General features: G+C 49.7%; 4 protein-coding genes across 4 annotated transcripts; 3 read left to right on the top strand and 1 right to left on the bottom strand.

The window, feature by feature from the left end:
• Window positions 1–729: 729 nt before the first annotated feature.
• J7337_000684 (uncharacterized protein) lies at window positions 730–2,065 on the top strand (the record flags this gene model as incomplete). The annotated part of the gene is made up of 3 exons (XM_044818432.1): window positions 730–834; window positions 1,030–1,848; window positions 1,901–2,065. The coding sequence occupies 3 exons, from the start codon at window positions 730–732 to the stop codon at window positions 2,063–2,065; spliced, it is 1,089 nt and encodes a 362-aa protein (XP_044686134.1).
• Window positions 2,066–2,189: 124 nt separating this feature from the next.
• Window positions 2,190–3,740, bottom strand: J7337_000683 (uncharacterized protein; the record flags this gene model as incomplete). The annotated part of the gene is made up of 1 exon (XM_044818431.1): window positions 2,190–3,740. The coding sequence occupies one exon, from the start codon at window positions 3,738–3,740 to the stop codon at window positions 2,190–2,192; it is 1,551 nt and encodes a 516-aa protein (XP_044686133.1).
• A 595-nt stretch (window positions 3,741–4,335) lies between these two features.
• Window positions 4,336–11,019, top strand: J7337_000682 (uncharacterized protein; the record flags this gene model as incomplete). Its single annotated transcript, XM_044818430.1, has 1 exon — window positions 4,336–11,019. The coding sequence occupies one exon, from the start codon at window positions 4,336–4,338 to the stop codon at window positions 11,017–11,019; it is 6,684 nt and encodes a 2,227-aa protein (XP_044686132.1).
• Window positions 11,020–11,834: 815 nt separating this feature from the next.
• J7337_000681 (uncharacterized protein) lies at window positions 11,835–17,106 on the top strand (the record flags this gene model as incomplete). Its single annotated transcript, XM_044818429.1, has 10 exons — window positions 11,835–11,994; window positions 12,139–12,664; window positions 12,714–13,026; window positions 13,079–13,279; window positions 13,336–13,827; window positions 14,806–15,140; window positions 15,189–15,423; window positions 15,468–15,607; window positions 15,660–15,933; window positions 15,988–17,106. The coding sequence occupies 10 exons, from the start codon at window positions 11,835–11,837 to the stop codon at window positions 17,104–17,106; spliced, it is 3,795 nt and encodes a 1,264-aa protein (XP_044686131.1).
• Window positions 17,107–18,396: the final 1,290 nt, after the last annotated feature.

Below are 18,396 nucleotides of genomic sequence, written 5' to 3'. Positions count from 1 at the left end.
TGTCTTGCATTTTCCTAGACAAGCGTTCCTAATCATCCATGTAAGGTGGATCGTTGTCTGCTGGAACGAGCTTTAGCTGTCTCTGAGATATATCATGGGTTTGCTGGTCAAGGCCGCGTATCCTAACAAATAACGGGATAAGTGAAAACTAATGCCAACTTCCAAGTATAATCACTCCATCTGTTCTTCTGGTTCTCTCTCCCCTCCCTCTTGTCAGTGAAGTTGGGCGACATGTCTGAGTAGGTAGGTAGGTATTTGGTTGATTGCGTGAAATCTAAGTAAGAGCCAGAGAATACAGAGTGTGTACATATGTTGCAAAAACATGGCTTCTTATTTCGGCATTATTTTGCTTGCTTTCTGAATGAAAGAAAACTAACAGAAATACCCATTAGAAATGTAAAACTGTAAGTAGCAAATGCATAAAATACACACTTGAAATCCTGAGCGCCAACAATGATCATTTACATTAACCCATGGAGCTACCTAAGTACCTTACCCTGGAGCTCAAAGAGGTGGGCCCGGCCGGGTGTTGCCTTACGGAAGTGCTGTGGCTGTGGTTGCCAATGGTGACGCGCTGCGCGTTTCTTTAACGCGTAAATTGGTTTTCCTTAGCTCCCATTAACGCAAGTCGGTGATTTTATATCACCATTTCGCACGCTGGTATCTTCCGCCCTCACCTACAAGCTCGGCCACAGGCAGTCCGACAAGCCAGTATATAATTGAATCAAGATGGCAAGCTTTTTTGACCTCAAGGCCAGAAAGGCAGCAGCGGCAGCCAACGGTAACGCCGACCAGAAGCAAGATAAACCTTCAAATGCTCGAACTCAACCCTGGGTCGAGAAATAGTACGTGAAATTCGAAATGCAATACACCACTCGAGGCTTAACACAACCAGCCGGCCAAAGACACTCAGCGATGTTACTGCTCAAGATCATACCGTTGATGTGCTCCAAAGGACACTGCAGTCCTCCAACGTACAATACCCCCTTGCTCTGAAGTGCAAGAAGCTTCAATACTAATACTTCAAAGCTCCCTCACATGCTGTTTTACGGGCCTCCCGGGACAGGCAAAACTTCGACAGTTCTGGCACTCGCCAAGGAACTATACGGTCCCGATATGATCAAATCGAGAGTCCTCGAGCTCAATGCCTCCGACGAGCGTGGCATCTCTATCGTCCGAGAAAAGGTCAAGAACTTTGCGCGAATGCAATTGACCAACCCGCCCCCCGGCTACAAGGACAAATACCCTTGCCCTCCTTTCAAGATCATTATCCTCGACGAGGCCGATTCCATGACACAAGATGCCCAAAGCGCACTGCGACGAACCATGGAAACATACAGCAAGATTACTCGATTCTGTCTCATTTGCAATTATGTGACTCGAATCATCGACCCGCTTGCTAGTCGATGCAGCAAATTTCGTTTCAAGAGTCTCGATCAGAGCAATGCAAAGAAGCGACTGGAGGAGATTGCAGAGAAGGAGGGCGTGCCACTCGAGGACGGCGCTGTTGATGCACTCATCAAGTGCAGCGAGGGTGATCTTCGAAAAGCCATTACTTTCTTGCAAAGTGCTGCTCGACTTGTTAGCGCCAATGCCCCCGACAAGGAGGCTGAGGGTGAGGGTGAGGGTGAGGGTGAGGGTGAGGGTGAGGAGGTGATGGATGTGGACAAGAAGGCGGTCACAGTCAAGATTGTTGAGGACATTGCTGGTGTCATTCCGGACACAACCATCGATGATCTCGTCAAAGCAATACGTCCGAAGAAGTCAGGATCCTCCTACCAGACCATTTCGGACGTCGTTGAGAAACTAGTTGCAGATGGCTGGAGCGCAGGTCAAGTGGTCAACCAAGTAAGTTTTATCCTTTGTATCACCGAACTGCTGCTGATAACTCCCGTGACAGCTCTACCAAACCTTGACATACGACGAGACAATACCCGATGCACAGAAAAACAAGATCGTGTTGGTTTTCTCAGAAGTTGACAAGCGATTAGTAGATGGAGCAGATGAGCATCTCTCTATCCTCGACCTGTCAGTGAGGATATCGACCATCATGTCGAGGAAGTGAGCTATCGGCTCTGTATCTAGTGTGCTGCATCAAGAGATGAGGGACGGAGTCATGGTTATAAATGGGTTGGCGTTTTAAACTGGCTCGATATCACCGGACATCTATTGTACTTGTCGCTGTTATTCTAATCCTGAGCTGCGTCTCCCTGACCAATTAATCCGAGGTTACCTTGCAGAATAGACCAGGCATCTCTCGGCCCCGTGATTCTCTTCTCTGTATGCCTTCTCGCCTTGCTTGGGGATTTGGGACCTGCCTCAAGCCAAACGTCATCCTCTGTTGTATCGGCCCGTGTTTCTGCTTCCTCCGCCGCCTCGTCCTGACCCAAAAGCTGGTCAATCTCCTGTAGAGTCTGCATTGAATTTTCCAACGCAAGCTGTCCACCCTCAATCTGCTCTGCCACATTTTCTAGCGTAGTAATCTTGGTCGAATCTGCAGCGAGAACCCAAGGTTGTACCTTGCCTGTCAGTCCTGAGCGTTCGTCTGAAGCAAGGAACTCTCCCAGTCCAGACCTCCTCCGAGACCTTGGTGCCACCGATTGAGATGGGAGCAGTTGACTTTCTTCTTCCAAGTGACTGAGCGACTGACAGTTATCCTTGATTTCTTTCCCGAGTGTCGTATTTACATGTGCTTTTTGTGTTATTATGGCCCTCTGCTTTTTGGAAAGGGCAAGGAGAGTCTCGATGTATGGGGTCAGGAGATAGGTACTTGATGCAGGTTCTGGTTCCTCAACTTGTTGCTTGGTGGAGGAGGGTGCCAGAACAGGAACAGCCGAGGACTCGAATCGTCCACCAGCAGAAGCGAGGAGGGACCGCCTCGTTGCAAGATAAGAGGCGTACTTTTCTTTGATGGTGCTGAGATGGTCGTTTATCGTCGCTTGGTCCGCTATTGATTGGCTATGCCCCTTGGAGCCGTCCTCATCCCCATCCTCATCCCCTGATGCCTTGCTCAACTCTGTCTCAATCCAATTGATAAGCTCATTCCTTGTTGTGTTGAGAGCATGTAGTCTGATCCCATTGCTGATGACATCCGGTATGCTCTGAGCATTTGCTCTTGTTTCTCGAAGTAACTGCTCCTCTCGTCGCAGAAGGAGTTTAGCCCTCAAGACCGTCTTTTCAAGCTGTGCCACTTGTTCTGCCAGGTCCGTCTTCTTGACACTCTGCTGTGCGACAAGACTGTTCACCACCTCTTTTGGAACACTCGGTAGACTGGTAGCATCATGAAAAACATCTTCAGGGTCTAGATATTCAGGAGCAGCGGCTGGCTTTTGCATGAGCGAGTCCAGGTGAGCTTGGACGGCTGTAAGTCGCGCTTGTTTCGCCTGGAGCTTCAGAAGTGAGACCTGCTCTTCCAGTAGCTCATTGCTGGATGAGAGGTCTTTGGCCAATGACGAGGAGGGAAGATTAGATTGGGCAGCATCTTCGTACTTTCGACAGGCATCAACATTTGCCTTTAGAGCCTCAATGTACTCCCTGTAGATTCCCTTCGAACTTGAATCCAGAGTTACGTCGCGAGTTGGATCTGCCAAAGACACAGGCTTTTTGACTGGGCCATCATGAGAACATGTTCCGAGATGAAGAGCCAAAACTCGCCGAATGTAGTTCACTTGTTCCCGTGGCTTGATATATGGATCAAGTGTCTTCTGGAATGTCACAGCGGTCTCAGAAGATTTTGCCATTGTGAATCATAGTTTGTCGGTGAAGAAATCCCTGGCCTAACTTAGGTTTGTTGCTCTGGTCTCGGTGAAAGTAAATAGACGAAATATGTTAGTCCATGGGCAGCTCAGACTGTGCTGAGGTGTGGCTAGTGTTCTGAACCAACAACGGGGTCACTACATAATAAATTGTAATCATGAAATATCTCTTTACATTATAGCTAGAGTCTATACGCCGAAATGATTTCCTTTATAGTCTTATTATAATCACTCAAATCTACAAGTATAACGAAGTATAAATTATGAAATAAGCTCTGGCCCCATATGCATTTGCGCCACACAAGCTATTATCCGAACCCGGCCTAGCGTAGTAGCCTGCTAGGCTGAGATCCGAAATTTACGATCGCGACTTGAACTTCCAAACCTTGAGACAACTACAAATCTTTTCAAAAACGACTGCGCACCAATCGCAGACCTCAGCGTACCCAGGCAACGGCTATCTATCTGAATCAAGCGCGTCGGTGGCAAACTCATGGTTATTTAAGTGCCAAGCGCCCCGAGCTTTGTCGAGAACATCGACGTTCTCTATCAATTACAACATAATATTAGTCTAGCCATCATGTCCGACGCAAATCGAGATGTGTCGCAGTACAAGTACTCGGCCATGTCGAACCTGGTTCTCCAGGCCGATCGTCGATTCGTTACAAGACGAACCGATGAGGCTACTGGTGATCCAGAGTCGCTGGCCGGCCGCTTGAGTATTCGAGATATGGGTGCTCGAGTTGCACGCGATGACGCGCCAAAACCGAAGAAACAGCCTGGACTCCCCGAGATCGAGCGAGGCAGCCTTAGAGAAGGCGAAGATATCCTGGCACGAGAACAGCGCAAACGGAAGGCAGAGGCGCCTCAATCGACAGGTATCCTCGGAGCCAACGAAACTTTGGTGGAAGGCATCACATACCGGCCCCGGACAGCAGCGACGCGACAGACTTTCGATCTCATCCTTACCTTGGTGGCAAAAACTCTGGGCGACGTACCCCACGACATGGTTCGTAGCGCAGCGGATGCCACCCTGGAATTTCTGAAGGATGATGATATGAAAGACCTGGATAAAAAGAGGGAAATCGACGATATCTTGGGTGTCACACTAAACCCCAAGGAATTTAATGAGTTGGTGAACCTCGGCAAGAAGATCACAGATTACTACACCCATGACGAGGACGAGGACGTTGCAATGGGTGGCGCCGACGGCGAGGATGCTGAAATAGACGAGCGCCAGGGCGTCGCGGTCGCGTTCGATGAAGACGAAGAGGATGACGAAGGGGGCCTTGTTCATGAAGTCCGTGACGAATCTTCAGAGGACGAAGAGGAGGAGGAAGAGAAAGAGGGGGCAGAGACTGCTGAAGGCAAGGAAGAAGATGCTGTTGCTGATGTTGGGGATGAGATGATTCTCGACTCGGCGCCTTCAGGTGGCAAACAAGACGAGAAAGATAAGCATAGCATACCAGCCCAAGATATCGATACATTTTGGCTACAACGGCAAATCGGCACTCTATACCCCGACGCTCATGAGCAAAGCGACAAAACAAAGGAGGCTCTGAAGATCCTGTCAGGAGAACCTGGTGAGGACGGCGAGGAAAAGTCCTTACGTGATGTTGAGAATGATCTCATGGAGCTGTTCGACTACGAGCACCATGAGTTGGTTCAAAAGCTTGTTGAGAACAGGGAGAAGGTTTTCTGGCTTACAAATTTAGCACGAACACAGACTCCTGAAGAGCGCGCTGACGTTGAGCGCGAAATGGTCTCGGAGGGTCTTCAATGGATCCTCAATGAACTCAATGGTAAAGACACTGCCGAGGGCAAGAGGGGCAAGATTGATATCAAGATGGATATCGATGTCCCAGCTTCCTTTACCGCAGATGGACCCAAAGCTGAACGTGCTGAGGGCCAACTTGTCGGCGGGCTTCAGCCTCGAAAGCTCATCAACCTCGATAATCTGGTTTTCGATCAAGGAAACCATCTTATGACAAACCCCAAGGTCCGGCTACCAGAAGGCTCAACCAAGAGGACGTTCAAGGGCTATGAAGAAATTCATATCCCTACTCCCAAGAAACGCAATGAGCCCGGCGATGTCTTGATACCCATTTCTGATATGCCAGAGTGGTCACGAAACCCCTTTAGTAAGAACCAGTCCTTGAACAAGATCCAGTCCAAGTGCTATCCTTCAGCATTCGACGATGATGGAAACATGCTTGTTTGTGCTCCTACCGGTAGTGGAAAAACCAATGTTGGTATGCTCGCTATTCTCCGGGAGATTGGAAAACATCGCAACCCTGAGACCGGCGATATCGATCTAGACGCCTTTAAGATCGTCTGTATCGCTCCTTTGAAGGCTCTAGTTCAGGAACAGGTCGGCAATCTGGGTGGTAGGCTCGAACCTTACGGTATTCGAGTCGCAGAACTGACAGGTGACCGTCAACTTACCAAGCAACAAATCGCCGAGACGCAGATCATCGTCACAACCCCCGAGAAATGGGACGTCATCACCAGAAAGTCCAATGACTTGACCTACACCAACCTCGTGCGCCTCATCATTATCGACGAGATCCACCTTCTCCATGACGACCGTGGCCCTGTACTGGAAAGCATCGTCAGCCGAACCATCCGCAAGACTGAACAAACCGGCGAGCCAGTTCGAATTATTGGTCTTTCTGCCACACTGCCCAACTACAAAGATGTTGCGAGCTTCTTGCGAGTGGACACGAAGAAAGGCCTCTTCCACTTTGATGGATCTTTCCGACCCTGTCCTCTGCGACAGGAGTTTGTTGGCGTCACTGACCGTAAACCTATCAAGCAGCTAAAGACCATGAACGACGTCTGCTACAACAAGGTGATCGAGCATGTGGGCACAAACCGTAACCAGATGCTTATCTTCGTGCATTCCCGAAAAGAGACTGCCAAGACTGCTCGCTACATCCGCGATAAGGCTCTTGAGTCAGACACAATCAACCAGATCCTTCGTCACGATGCTGGTAGCCGTGAAGTCCTCAACGAAGCGTCTTCCCAGGCAACCGACCAAGACTTGAAGGATATTCTGCCATATGGTTTCGGCATCCATCATGCTGGTATGAGCCGAGCTGACAGGACAGATGTTGAAAACCTTTTTGCCCATGGTGCTATCCAGGTCCTGGTGTGTACCGCTACGCTGGCTTGGGGTGTGAACTTGCCTGCCCATACAGTTGTCATCAAAGGAACACAGGTGTACTCCCCCGAGAAGGGTAGTTGGGTTGAGCTCAGCCCTCAAGATGTCCTTCAGATGCTTGGACGTGCGGGTCGACCACAATACGATACTTATGGAGAAGGCATCATCATTACGACACAGAGTGAAATGCAATACTATCTCTCACTTCTGAATCAGCAGCTTCCGATCGAGAGTCAGTTTGTCAGCAAGCTGGTGGACAACCTGAATGCCGAAATTGTCCTTGGCAACGTAAGGACTCGTGATGAGGGCGTTGAGTGGTTGGGCTACACATACCTCTTCGTTAGAATGCTTCGCTCGCCTGGACTTTACCAGGTTGGCGCAGAGTACGAAGATGATGTGGCTCTTGAGCAGAAGCGAGTTGACTTGATTCACTCTGCCGCCATGGTTCTGCGAAAGTCAAATCTCATTAAGTATGATGAAAAGACTGGAAAGCTCCAGTCAACTGAGCTTGGTCGTATCGCTTCGCATTACTATATCACATTCGGTTCTATGGAGACTTACAACAACCTCATCCAGCCTTCTATCACCACGATCGAGCTCTTCCGTGTCTTCGCCCTCAGTGCTGAATTCAAGTATATCCCAGTTCGACAGGATGAGAAGCTTGAGTTGGCTAAACTGCTGGGCCGAGTCCCAATCCCTGTCAAGGAGAGCATTGAGGAACCACACGCTAAGATCAATGTCCTTTTGCAGGCATACATCTCGCGCCTCAAGCTCGATGGCCTCGCGCTCATGGCCGACATGGTGTACGTCACGCAATCCGCTGGCCGTATCTTGCGCGCCATCTTTGAGATCGCAATGAAGAAAGGCTGGGCATCCGTTGCGAAGACTGCTTTGGACCTCTGTAAAATGGCCGAGAAGCGGATGTGGCCAACAATGTCACCTCTTCGACAGTTCCCCTCTTGTCCTCGGGATGTTATCCAGAAGGCCGAGAAAATTGATGTGTCTTGGAGCAGCTACTTTGATCTGGATCCTCCCCGTATGGGTGAGCTTCTTGGTCTTCCTCGAGCCGGCCGTACTGTATGTGGCTTGGTCAACAAGTTCCCGCGAGTTGAAGTCCAGGCTCAAGTTCAACCTATGACAAGATCGATGCTGCGTGTGGAACTGAGCATCACACCTAATTTTGAGTGGGACGATACTATCCATGGCGCCGCAGAGAGCTTTTGGATTATTGTTGAGGATTGCGATGGAGAAGACATACTTTACCACGACACCTTTTTATTGCGCAAAGAATACGCCGAGTCGGAGCAGAATGAGCACATTGTCGACTTCACCGTTCCTATCACGGATCCAATGCCTCCAAACTACTTCGTTTCGGTTATCTCTGACCGATGGATGCATGCTGAGACCAGGCTACCTGTTCCATTTCATAAGCTGATCTTGCCTGAGAAGTTCCCTCCTCATACAGAACTTCTTGAGCTTCAGCCTCTCCCCGTTTCTGCCCTCAAGGTATCAAGCTATGTTGATCTCTATCCTGCATGGAAGCAGTTCAACAGAATCCAAACACAGACTTTCAACTCGCTGTACAAGTCTGACGCGAATGTGTTTATTGGAGCTCCCACAGGTAGCGGCAAGACTGTTTGTGCCGAATTTGCTCTTCTAAGGCATTGGACAAAGGGCGATGTTGGTCGTGCTGTGTATATTGCCCCCTTCCAAGAACTTGTTGACTCTCGCCTCCAAGATTGGCAGAAGAGGCTCAGCCATCTCCATGGCGGCAAAGAGATAGTGAAGCTCACCGGTGAGACAGCAACAGACCTCAAGCTGCTGGAAAAGGGAGACCTTATCTTGGCAACCCCAACTCAGTGGGATGTGCTATCAAGACAATGGAAGCGACGAAAGAACGTTCAGACAGTTGAACTGTTCATCGTTGACGAGGTCCATCTCCTTGGCAGTTCTCAAGGTTATGTGTACGAGACGATTGTCTCTCGTATGCATTACATCCGCACGCAGACAGAATTACCCCTGCGAATTGTCGCATTGAGTGTATCGCTGGCGAACGCTCGAGACATTGGTGAATGGATCGATGCAAAGAAGCACGACATCTATAACTTCAGCCCACATGTTCGACCGGTCCCTCTTGAGCTTCACCTCCAGTCATTCACAAATACTCATTTCCCGTCTCTCATGCTTGCCATGGCCAAGCCCACGTATCTGGCCATCACACAAATGTCTCCTGACAAGCCTGCCATGATCTTTGTGCCCAGCCGCAAGCAGACTCGTGCAACTGCCCGAGATTTGTTGGCTGCAGCCTTTGCTGACGATGATGAGGACCGTTTCCTTCATGCTGAAGTGGAGCAAATGAAGCCTCTGCTCGAACGCATCAACGAGGAGGCACTCGCCGAAGCCCTCTCTCATGGTGTTGGGTACTACCATGAGGCTCTTAGCCAGAGTGATAAGCGAATTGTTAAGCATCTCTACGACAATGGTGCTATCCAGGTGCTTGTTGCTTCACGCGATGTTTGCTGGGAGCTCAACAGCACAGCTCATCTCGTGATAGTCATGGGCACACAATACTTTGAAGGCCGAGAGCATCGATATGTCGACTACCCTCTCAGTGAGGTGCTGCACATGTTCGGTAAAGCTCTTAGACCCTCCAAGGACGGCCGAGGCCGAGGCGTCCTTATGCTGCCCCAAGTCAAGCGCGAGTACTATAAGAAATTCCTAAACGAGGCCCTTCCTGTTGAGTCGCATCTGCACAACTACTTGCACGATGTCTTTGTGACAGAGATCAGCACCAAGATGATCGAGTCGGGCGACGATGCGATCAACTGGACTACCTTCACCTACTTCTACCGAAGGTTGCTTGCCAACCCAAGTTATTATAGCTTGACAAGCACAACGCATGAGGGCCTCAGCAACTACATGTCTGATTTGGTTGAGACGACTCTCCGTGAGCTGAGCGAATCCAAGATCATTGAGTTTGACGAGGACGACGGATCCGTGGCACCCCAAAACGCAGCCATGATTGCGGCATACTACAACATTTCCTACATCACGATGCAGACTTTCCTGCTCTCTTTGAGCGCTCGCACAAAGCTCAAAGGCATCATGGAAATCGTCACTTCAGCAACAGAGTTCGAGTCAATCCAGATTCGACGTCATGAGGATGGTCTGTTGCGACGCATTTACGACCGAGTGCCTGTCAAGATGTCGGAGCCAGTTTATGACTCGCCTCATTTCAAATCCTTCGTCTTGCTCCAGTCTCACTTCTCCCGTATGCAGCTGCCAATTGATCTCGCAAAGGACCAGGAGGTCCTACTGTCGAGGGTATTGAGTCTTCTTAGTGCCATGGTCGACATTCTGTCTTCGGAGGGACATCTCAATGCCATGAGCGCTATGGAGATGTCACAGATGATCGTTCAGGGAATGTGGGATCGGGATAGCCCTCTTAAACAGATTCCTCACTTCTCACCGGAGGTTGTCAAGGTGGCTAATGAGTTTGGGTACGCACTGACTGATAGATTGGACGGACCGCCAGCTAATGTTGTTCGCAGAATCAAGGACATCTTTGATTTCATGGAAGCCATGAACCCGGATGAGAATGCCGATTACAACAAGCTTGTTAAGCGACTTGGCTTGTCACAAAACCAATTGGCACAGGCTGCAAACTTCACAAACGACAAGTATCCTGACCTGGAGCTTGAACATGAGGTTCTCGACGAGGGTGAGATCAGGGCAGGTGAACCGGCCTACCTGAACATCAAGATTGCTCGCAATTTGGAAGAGGAGGACGGTGATTATGACTCTACCGTACACGCACCATTCTACCCCTTCAAGAAGATGGAGAACTGGTGGCTGGTTGTTGGCGATGAGAAGACCAAGAGCCTCTTGGCCATCAAGCGGGTGACAATCGGGCGGGAACTGAACGTTCGCCTCGAGTACACTGTGCCATCGCCAGGTGAGCATGATCTGAAGCTGTTCCTAATGAGTGATAGCTATGTTGGAGTCGACCAGGAGCGGGAGTTTTCGGTTACAGCAGCCGAGGGCATGGATGTGGATGACGATGACGATGAAGAGGACGAAGACGAGGACGAAGACGAGTAGAAGCTCAAAGCTCAAAGCTCAAAGCTCACTGTGGATTACAATTACCCCGGCGATTGCCAGCGATGGCATTGTACACTATTGAAGACTACGAATGCGGATTTAGGAGATAATAATCGAATCTATCAACTCGGGACTGTGACTGAGGTGTGTGTGTTTTTGAGATGAGTTGTCTGGATACAAGGCGAGTTGTGTGGATGTCTAATGCACCACGAGTGTGAAAGAGGCGCGATGTGCTGAGATCTAACGTTAGTGTTCACAACGCCAAACGCGTCCACAGAGAGCTAGGCCCACGACGTGACATTTGCCGGGAATTGGGTAATGAAGATGGTGAGAAAAGAGACTACGGACGCGTCCCCCCGATGGTCTTGTATACCAAGGCGTCGAATCAGCGTCGACTACGCGCTGGGCCTTTGATGTCGTGTGTGAGAGGGAGAGAGCCTGGGGTTGGGGATGACGCCGCCCGCAGCGCAGCGCAAATGCCAGATGACCGTCACGTGACCGATGCTCTGGTGACGTTTGAAAGTGCTTCTGTTTCCCTTGCAAAGCCCGGCCCAGTCCCAGTCCAGCCCATCAACTCGCACCAGCGTTTTTTCCTCGTCAACCCCAACATCGCGGCATAACTCGAAGAGGCGCCCATCATCATCAATTGCGCAAACCATCACCAACGCATCATCGCCATCGCTCTACGAACCTTGCGCTCCATTGATACGCGCAATACAGCATCCGCTACGCGTTCGCCTATCTTTTGCGAGCTGGAATTCTTCTTCTGGCTCCTGTGACTTGTGACGAGCGAAGACATTATCACCGCCATTGCCATGGCCGATCAGATTAACGAGAAGCCTGAGGTTGAGGCAACTGCTTCCGGCGCGCAGGAAGTTCCTGCCGCAGAGAAGCCCACTGAGCCATCGTCGATCGGAAACGATGCCGCAAAGGCCGATGGCGAGGCAAACGAGGAAGATACAAAGACCGCTGAGGGTAAGTTATGATCACGAAGCATTTGCTATTCACTGCGCAATCGGTCGCATTGCCATGGAAATCGCGCTCTGATTTCTCGTGTGCTCTGTCGCTCAGGCGCGTCCTTCCCTTTGTCAGATCCATGCTGACCACATCGCGCAATAGAAACCAAGGAAGCTGGAAACTCAGAGAAGCCCGCCCAAGATAAAGACGCGGCCGAAGCACCAAAGGAGGACTCAAAGCCCACTGAAGACGGTGCAGATACCGAAATGAAGGACGCGACTGAGGCCCTGGCTGCCGGGGAGACCAAGCCCGAGAACTCCGCTCCATCTGCCGATGGTGAGACAGCAACCGAAAACGCCGCCACTGAGTCTGCCTCAGCTAAGGCGAAGAACAATAGACGAAAGTCGACTGGCGGTGGCAGCCGCAAGAGCCTGAGCAAGAAGGCCTCCAAGGCGCGTCTCACGCATTTGGACGCCAAGCCTGGAGACCACTTCTTGGTCAAGCTCAAGGGTTTTCCCGCTTGGCCTGCCATCATTTGCGATGAATCAATGCTGCCACAAGCTCTTGTCGATAGCCGCCCTGTAGCTGCTGCGCGACCTGATGGCTCCTATACCGAGGCATACGCTGATGGTGGCAAACGTGTCAACGACAGAACCTTCCCAGTCATGTATCTCCATACGAACGAATTGTGAGTTGCATCTCATCACCGTTTCCGATCATCGCTAACCTGACTACAGTGGCTGGGTGCCCAATACTGGACTTACAGAGCTTACTCCTGAAAAGGCCCGAGAGACCATCACCGAGAAAATGCGCAAGGACTTGAAGGAGGCTTTCTCGCTCGCCGCCGAACACAACTCTATCGAACACTACAAGGACGTGCTTAAGCAATTTCAAGATGAACTGCTTGCCAAGCAGCAAGCTGCTGCGACACCCAAGAAGAGCAAGAAGGGCAAGGCCAAAGCTGCTGACGAAGACGTCGAGATGGAAGACGCCGACGATGCTTCAGAAAAGTCCAAGTCCAAGAAGCGCAAGGCTGAGGATGACGCTAGTGTAATTCTTCTAGCAGGGTGTCACTGATTCATTTTGCTAACAAAACTGCCAGACACCACAACGACCCGAATCCGTCAAGAAACCCAAGATTAAGCTCAATACATCAACGCCCAAGGCTGCCAATGGCACTCCTAAGACCAAGGAGGAATCTGCTGCCAAAGCCAAGGTCAAGGTCAAGAAGTCGTCTGATAAGAAGGCTGAGACCACCAAGAAGGCCAAGATGACACCTGAGGAGCGAAGGCATCACAAGGAGGTGAGATAAATGCAACTTTTCATTTAAACCGATCAGTTTTACTGACACCTCTACAGAAGGAAGTGTTATATCTCCGTCATAAGCTTCAACGAGGTCTCCTCACCAGAGATCAGCAACCCCAGGAATCAGAGATGGAGCACATGTCCGAATACGTCACCATGTTGGAGAATCTGAAGGATCTTGAGGTGTCCATCATTCGTGCGACCAAGATCAACAAGGTTCTCAAAGCTATTCTCAAATTGGAATCGATCCCCCGTGAGGACGAGTTCCATTTCAAGGACCGTTCCAAGGTTCTTCTGGACCAGTGGACTCAGCTACTGGCTACTGAAAATGCCACTCCTGCTCCCGATGTCACCAACGGCGTCAATGGCAAGTCGGAAGCCAAGCCAGATGACAAGAAGGACGATAGTGGCAAGGAGACTACTGAAGAACCAAAACCCGAGGCCACAAAGACGGAAGAAGCCAAGACTGAGAAGCCCGGGGAGACCGAGGAGGAGAAGATTGCGGAAACACCACAAGCATCAGCGTCTGAAGAGAAGAAGGACGAGGTGAGTTGAAAATAAGCCCTGTTGCCACGAGCTTGGCTAACCGAAAAACAAGACCGTCGCTCCTCCTGAGCCTGTTGAAGCTGCAGCCTAAGTTACGGGTCAGCTCACGGCGGTTTTAGAGCAATTTGTTTCATGGCGTCACGGTTACGATCCACAAACACTGGTCTTTTTTCTCCTTCCGATTTTCTACCTTTTCTTATGCTTTTCTTCACAACTATGGTAAAAGTGACTTCGTCGCGTTGCGTCTTTTCAGTGTCTGTATGAATATCTGCCAAATCTGGCGGCAGGGGTGCGCCATGACTCTCTGGAGCCATAATGATCTCAGGAGTGACGGAGGCAAGAAACATCTTTTTGGAGGGACTGTACAAAGGGCAAAATCAGCAATACTGAGTCAGGGGGCTCGCTTTACGTGGGTTTCTATAAACCAGTTTGGACAGGAGACGAGCATGGTATGGATGTCGAGATGGCATATGGGATTGGCGGCAAGCCAAGCGAAGCGAAGCAAGCTCTTGTAGAATGAGATGATGACATCCGAGAGGAGGCATATGAGAATGAGGATTTGGGGAGCAATAGCATACAGATGATGAATGGGACAAAAGAATTAGAAGCATTCTATATAAAATGTCTTGTTTGTTTGCGATGAATAGTATAGGAACCATACAGGTCGTATATATCAGTCCTTGTCTATCAACCTCGGTATCATGCTTGCTTCGTGACACGATCTTGCTGGTTGTTGGGATACAGTGCGTAGTACAGTGTTAGTATGTCTATCTACTGTCCAAAACGCGTTGACCATTCACCCTCAATCCAGGCTCAGGAGCTTCTCCATCCTTCAAGACTTCAATAACTTGTGCAGCATAAATCTGTTGATCATGGCCCGTGAAGTCGCCAACCAGGACACATACAGCCAAGAGGATCATCAGGTCTAGACCCTAATCATGAAACCTGTCCAATGCCTTTCACTAACTTGGTCAACAGGTCGCATACATATTTGACCCTGAAAACGATGGGACACGCCAAAAGCCAGCCAAGCGGAGAAGAAGATCTAAGCAGGGCCAGGATTCTGCAGAAGTGGTGAAAGATTCATCAGCTTTTGTGCCTCTTCTCAATGGTGCTGAGAAATCCGAACTCGTCAAATTAAGGGAGAGATTGTTCCAGGAGAGCTGGACCAAGATTGATGAACGGATCGAGGTGAGTGGACGAAGCTTGTTCACCGGATATGTCGCTCACATGGATCAGAGAATACTCAAGACTTCAAATATCGAGACTCTCAATGAAGTCAGCGAGTTTGTCAAAGACGCGGTGACAGAATCGTAAGAGTCGTTCTCCTGATATACCTGCAACCCCTAATATTTGGATAGTGGGGATAGAATCCCTTCAGCATTCATCATCACAGGACCTAATATCGCATCACAAGATCTGCTTTTTCAACAATTATCGGAGACACTTGAGCAAACAACATCGAGCAAGTTTGTTGGTTTGCGGTCATCAGAGGCATCGACGCTGAAAGCCACTTTGAAGAAGATTATTCGAGACGTCACAGCCAAGGCCTCGACTGATGAGGACGATGATCTTGAAGTCAGCGACGGCCGAGAGGTGAGTTATCTGCGTCTTGACAGAACAATACTCATTCTCTACAGGGACGGAGGTATCTCGACTATGATCTTGAGGCACTATATGCATTTATCAGGCCCCAAAATGTAGAGCATGTGTTTGTCGCCTTTCAAGACAGTGAAGGGTTCGACAGCAGTTTATTATCGGATCTGATCATTCTCTTCAAGTACGTCTCTACCTCAGATGTCTTTGTTCACTGCTGCTGACACGTGTGCAAGCTCTTGGCGCCCTCGTATACCGTTTACTCTCCTTTTTGGCATCGCCACATCAGTCGAGCTTCTCCAAGCCAGACTACTCAAGACTTCCTGTCAGCAAATTTATGGAGCGCAAATTGACGTAATTCAGACCTCGGCCATTCTCGAGACAGTCTTCAAAACAGCGGTAGCAACATCTGATGCTCCTGTCGTACTGGGTGCATCGCTCATCCGCAGCCTGCTTGATCGTCAGCACGACCAGGTTTCAGGCATCCAGACGTTCACTATGTCGTTGAAGGTGAACTTGGACCAGATAACATAAACAAGTCTCATGTCAGCTAACAAATAATAGTACGCTTATATGTGTCATTTCTATGCGAATCCACTCAGCGTTCTCGAGCATACCGCATCGTTACAAGCTGAGCATATCGAGGCCATTCGGCATACTGATTCTTTCAGGGAAAATGTTGAGCAGGCAGTAGAATCTGGCATCTTGGATAATGTGCAATACGCCAAAGATTTGCTTGAGAACGACGAGTTTCTCGTTTCGCGAGTTCAAGATAGCCTAGCGCGTCGTCAAGAGTCTGTTGAGGAATTCTTGCGGTCACTTCTGATTCTGGGAGAAACAGAATCGCAAGACATAGAGTTCTCAAGAGCATATGCGGAAGCGTTGGATGAGGGCGCTTCAATTACCGAGGATTCGAGAGCTATTGAGTCGGTCCGGCGTATGGACGTCAGCGAGCTGCTGGTAATGCTTCGCAAGGTTGTATCAATCTTGCAGAAGGGAGACAGCGGCTTGCTTCTTGGTCCAGCATCGAAGCAAACGGACATTGAATTTCGAGATGCATTGGCAAGACAGCTTGTCAATCTGGAAGAGCTACAATCAAGGGCAGAAGAGCAGGAGATTACACTACGGAGCAAGTACAGCGGACAGAGCAAAGTGATGCGCACAACTGTGATTGCACAAAGAGTTCAATTGAGTCAAGACTCGGCTGCGCTGACAGACGAAGACAAGCAACTTACTCAGGCCGTCGACGACATCACGGGGCTATTGATCAGGCATGTTCAGTCTGTGAGGCCCAGCTCTCTTTTGTTGTCGGAGAGCTGGTTATACGATTCTCGAGCCCCATCGCGAGACGTGTTCGTGCCTCGACCACGGGCAGTTCTAGAACGCAGCCTCACGAGGCCCCACGACTATTTGTCATGTTCATGCTGCAATCCAGGCGATGGAGAAACGCCGGCCACTCTGCCGGCCACGGCGCTCTTGTACCGGCTATACACAGAGACCGGGAGCCTCATCAACGTGGCAGATCTCTGGGCTGCATTCTCAGCGCTTGTAGGCGAGGAGGAGACAGACGAACGCAGGTCGCTGGTGATGTTTTACCGTGGGCTGGCTGAGCTGAGGGCTTTGGGATTTGTCAAAGCAAGCAAGAAGAAAGCGGACCACATTGCCAAGCTGAAGTGGCTCTGATTATGGACAATTACGATTGCATTGGTCGACAAAGTTTGAGAAAGAGAGACATGATGAGAAGATTGAAGACTGCAATCGCCAAATGGGGATGGTCCTTTGTATTTGAGGGGATGAGACGGGATTAACCACGTCTGGAAACAGGTTTTTGTTTCGGGGGGGAGGGGAGGGCTAGAGGGGTTAGTCGGCCATTGAGGGACCTAGTGATAGGCCGCAAGAAGAAGAAGAGGAGGAGGAGGAGAGAAAAGGTGTCGTCAGTCTAAGACATTGAAGAACTAAGACACGAGGTGGCTGGGAACCAAGAGCAAGTGAGACTTTGAGCGAGATACCTAGTCATACGTAGTGTGTGGGAGTGAAAGTGGAGGGTCAAAGGTCAAGTCATGGTTACAGCCAACGCAGCAAAATCCAAGACATGCAGATGCAGGTAACTTAGAGACTCAGACAGCATGGATTAGACGCCGGGAGCGGAGGGAACTGCATAGAACAAAGCATCATGTGAATTGAATGAACGATAACGGTGAAGGGCCGGCTATATTAAGGTCTCAGTTGGCCAAGCTACTACAGTACCTATACCTACTACCTACATAGGCACTTACGTTATCTACGTCTACGTGCTTAGGTCAGCACTCACAAGGGATTGCCATTATAACCAATGAATGAATGAATGAATGAATGAATGAATGAAACAATGAACAAAAATAGAGAGAGGAATAATAAAGAAAGAAAGAAGGGGAAAAAATTAAAAAGAGTAGCGGTAAAGATCCTGTAGTAGCCATGTATCTCATTGTCTTGCTTTTGAGTCATGACCAACTAATGGCCCCAAGTCACATTCCACTCCATCCGCTGTTGGTGTCTGTCTCTTGTTCGGACCAACCCAATTGCGTCTTAACGCAGTCGAGTTCGAGTGATTTTGAGTTATTGTTTGTTGGAGACTCTTGTGTGTTTTTCTTCTTCTTCTTTCTTTCTTTCTTAGTTCTCTCTCTGTTTCCCTTGCCATGTCTCACAGGCCACGCCAAACCCAGAGTCAAACTCTGGAGCTCAAAGCGGTTCAAGGCCCTAGGCTTGTCGATTTCAGGCAGTCAAAGAAGCCTTTACCCAGAACAGCATCTCGTCTGGGTCCTCTCCTCGCCTCAGGCTTGGGTTCGGGGGGCGTGTGGGTTAGATACCTAGATGGTTAGAAAACGTTATTAGCTGCCAAGTTAGATAGCTAACAAGTCGAGCTGAGCTGTTCAACTGCGTAAGGTGAGGCCCTGTCCTGTTCCAAAGGAGAAACAAGGCCAATCGAACGGCTTC

Source organism: Fusarium musae, chromosome 1, assembly GCF_019915245.1.
Source record: "Fusarium musae strain F31 chromosome 1, whole genome shotgun sequence".
Taxonomy (NCBI): domain Eukaryota; kingdom Fungi; phylum Ascomycota; class Sordariomycetes; order Hypocreales; family Nectriaceae; genus Fusarium; species Fusarium musae.
This window is presented reverse-complemented; position numbering and strand designations above follow the sequence as displayed.